The 3683-nt window shown below is 38.8% G+C and overlaps 1 protein-coding gene across 1 annotated transcript; it reads right to left on the minus strand.

Moving 5' to 3' along the window:
• Positions 1-3683, minus strand: LOC124698945 (proteasome subunit alpha type-5-like). The gene is made up of 7 exons (XM_047231328.1): positions 3600-3683; positions 2685-2798; positions 2501-2602; positions 1860-1918; positions 915-1017; positions 404-469; positions 1-319 (listed from the first exon to the last, which is right to left on the minus strand). Exons 2-7 carry the CDS (start codon positions 2772-2774, stop codon positions 227-229), a joined length of 513 nt encoding a protein of 170 aa, XP_047087284.1. The 5' UTR covers positions 2775-2798; positions 3600-3683; the 3' UTR covers positions 1-226.

Consider the following 3683-nt stretch of genomic DNA (forward strand, 5'->3'; position numbering starts at 1 on the left):
TGTTTGAAAAATATGTGTAACTCGTTTTGGTGGTACAATGTCTTAATGCTACTGGAAACAGAAAAAAAGAGTCTGGACTGGGAGATCAGAAATCAGATGCAGGCACAAATAATTCTTAAAGAACGATAATTATGACAGGAATAGGCAGAAAACCCACATCAACAGTCCATCGTGCTTTAGGGTTCATGGGAATAGCAAGAGACTGTTTCACAAAGTGGCAAATGCTTCACAACCGCGCAATGACCGCTTCGACCTCTGCAGGGGTGTAGAGGTGGTAGCTGGGGGACACCTTTGCTATGTCAACGTTGTTTGGGGTCACCTATTATGAACGAGGTTACAAGCTCAGACATATGTGAGTTGAGCCAAGAAAATGAGGAAAATGAAGTGGCTTGAGATACCGTACCTTTTCTTCCATAACCTGCTTCAGGATAGAAAGAGCAATGGTCTCTGCCTCAGCAATGGTCAGTTCCTGCATCCAGATGTCAAATCCTCATTATTCTTTGAAGCAATTCTATTAAAATTCTGTATGCATCCATTTTGATAACAGGAAGCAGGCCTGTTAAATAGGTCAACCAGATTTCGGTATGTATTTCTATGTAGACAGCAAAGTTAAGATTTCTAAGCTGTAGTTCAATTATCGAGCGATATGCTTGATGAGCAACCCAAACCAACAAAAAAAAAATGCTGTAGTTCAATTGGTGTGACGGCCCTTAAAGACCAAGTAACTGGCTTTGATGCAATAGGTCAATGCATCTGCAAGACTGTCACATCAAATTTGGATACAGTCTTGCCATGCATATATTTTCTTCAAGATAATTGGGAGCCTTTTTATGTTTTTGCTGCTCGATCCAAAGTAGTTTGTATAAATGCACCCAACTTATGGTATATCTCCTATTCAGCGTAGTATATAGTACCTTGTTGTACTGCTCTTGTAGTGAGCTATCAGCTCCTTCAGAACCTGATCCAATTGCCTTGGCGTTGCATTGCCAGAAGGTCCCAGATGGGTCTGTGTAGTACCTGCAATACACAAGAATTGATCCATGAGTTATTAAGAAGCAGCAAAGTTCAGTTGGCTTTCTGAACTGATCATTACAAGTAGTTACACGATGCTCACCTAACAACTTAGACATATGGAAATGCCATACAAATAGGGATGTTTCAAGTGCATCACCTTGACAGCATATGCACTAATAAACAACCTCAGCTAAGATGAAAGACATAATACTTATGCCTTATCAGGAAGCAGGGATACAGTTCCTTTTCTTATAGGAAAAAAAAATACATGGACATATACAGATGGAGTGATGGACTAATGTAACATATAAAACCACGATGCAACTTTTTGGACAACACTCGTTGATAGTGCCAGATTTTCAAATATGAACTCTCAATTATACTAAGTGAATATCATGTCATCTTAGAGGGTGTAAAACAACTTGAATTTTGAAAAGCAAAGCAACTAGCTTATATTAAAAGCTGAACAGTTAAAAATATGATATTTATCACATCAACTTTAATTGAGTAAACAGGATGAAAACCGATTACACATATGGCCATTAGAACAACTTGGTGAACCTCATTTTCAAACAATACAGGATATAGTTCACAGAACTGGAAATAAATGGTAATATGGTACTGTATCAACGCAGCAGAGATATTCTGGCAGCACTGAGGGGTCAGGGATTGCAATTAACATGACAGCGCAGAAAAAGGAAACAAAAAAGCAAAGAAAAGCATATGCAGCATGGTACCATAAGTACACAACTGTTTTAAACAAAAGAGGGTACACTGGGAATTGATTACTATTCAAATAAACGTTAACAACCCAAATAGCCAAGTCAAACAGACTCAATACTTACAAGCTGGGTCCGTTTTCATCATGACCAGCAATAAGGAGAGAGACTCCGAAAGGTCGTGACTGCATAAAAAAACAAGTACATCAGAACCCTATTCTACAATATTGGTAGGTGGGTAGAATACAGGAACAATGAGTATACAACAAAAGTAATTTGTAGTCAACACTCAACATTAACAAAATTGCTTTGACTAGTGAGGGTGTTTTGTTTTGCAAGTACACACGCCTTGACAAAGTAACTAAAAAGGCACCCATTGCCGTTAGAAGATATAATGACCAACGAACCAAACTAAGTGCAGCCTGGATTGGTCTAGATTCATAAACTCATCATTCATAAATTTTAATAGCCATGTCAACTCACATGGATATTAGGTTAATTACAGCACACACAGCTTCTCTGGATGTTAAATTTCCACCATAGCTGAACTACTGTACAGGAAGCATGCAACCAAGAGTGTGCAGTAGCTAAAGATACCGTAAGGAAGCATGCCACCATCAAAGAGTGTGATACGGTATTAATTAATTTTAAAAAGAGACGAAACAAGAAGAAAGAAGGGTTCTGCTGCTAATTGTGTTTCCCATGGTCTTCAGGTGTGCACGACTTGTTGTCATTGCATTAATAGAATAAGAGTAACAGAGTCTCACCATCGACTCTTCTTCACCTTCGCCAAAGCGCAAAGCCAAGTCGCAGATAGCTTGCGTGGTAGATTCTACTGTCATTGGCTCCCCATATGAGAACCTATGATTCTGTTTGTGAACATACGAAGTTGAGTTAAGTAGTAAACAGACAAAGGGTATGAATTGCATATAAATAATAACCAATGTGTACCTGGGTCTCAACACGAGCATGCTCAACCAGTGTTCTAGCATCAGCAATAAGGCCACTCATGGCACAGCCTACATGCTCATCAATTTCCATGATTTTCTCCACACTGCTTGGTTCCTGTATAATAATAGCAAAGATAACTTTAAGTCAGTTTGTGCATGGTACAACCTGTAACATCTTTTGACAGGAAAAGCAACCGATAACATAGAAACAAAAAGCTGAATCGTGCCAACTACAATCTTAAGGAATAACAGGTAACATCAAGTTCAGTCAGTACCGGGCAGTTAGCTTTTACTACAACACATGAGTATCATGTAGCTTCATATCAATAAAAACAACTGAGTTATGGGGAAAAGAATGCAGTGTTACTTTTGCATGCCATCCAATTATGCAAACAAGAAACAAAAAAGATACTTCTCTGACAAAGGGGGACACAGTATATAACACATCACACACAGTGATATGTCCAGTGAGCCTTGCTGGTAAATTATGAAGATAAAAGAGCAGACAGTTTTATTTATTTAGAGAACAAACAGCTATGTACTTGTAAATTTCTCCGGTAGTATAGTATTTGTACAAGTGCCCGTGAATGAATTTCAATTGATTGCAGACTTTTCAATATTTGGCAGAATATATCTTTGGGGTATAACAATTTGCATAAATCTGGGTAATCCACATCTCGTTGCCAGTTGAAACTTAGAACACGATTTTGTTTTTGTGGAAAATAAATCAGAAAACTATGGAGTAGCACCAGTAGCATTCATGTCATCGGTACAAAAGGTCATCCATACAAAAGGAAATGCATGGTGAATAAGTTCAGTCGGCAAGGTTTGCAACTAAATATCCAAATGCACGGCATACAACTGAGCAATTATTTCTCTGGCACAAAACATTAGCAAGTGAAGATGATGCACTTACGAGCAGCGGTGAGGTGACACGTTTCTCAACAGCCAGGACAACACCCTCCTTAGTCTTCAAGCCGATGGCGGTCGAGCCCAACTG

The sequence above is a fragment of the Lolium rigidum genome, chromosome 3 (genome assembly GCF_022539505.1).
Source record: "Lolium rigidum isolate FL_2022 chromosome 3, APGP_CSIRO_Lrig_0.1, whole genome shotgun sequence".
NCBI lineage: Eukaryota > Viridiplantae > Streptophyta > Magnoliopsida > Poales > Poaceae > Lolium > Lolium rigidum.

Excerpts from the sequence above, each read along its gene's own strand:
- LOC124698945 (XM_047231328.1), bottom strand. The coding sequence starts at position 2,774 with ATGGAAATTGATGAGCATGTAGGCTGTGCCATGAGTGGCCTTATTGCT. Across the intron at positions 1,018-1,859 it reads GATGAAAACGGACCCAGCTT|GTACTACACAGACCCATCTG; the intron begins GTAAGTATTGAG and ends TGTGTATTGCAG. Across the intron at positions 470-914 it reads TACAAGAGCAGTACAACAAG|GAACTGACCATTGCTGAGGC; the intron begins GTACTATATACT and ends ATCTGGATGCAG.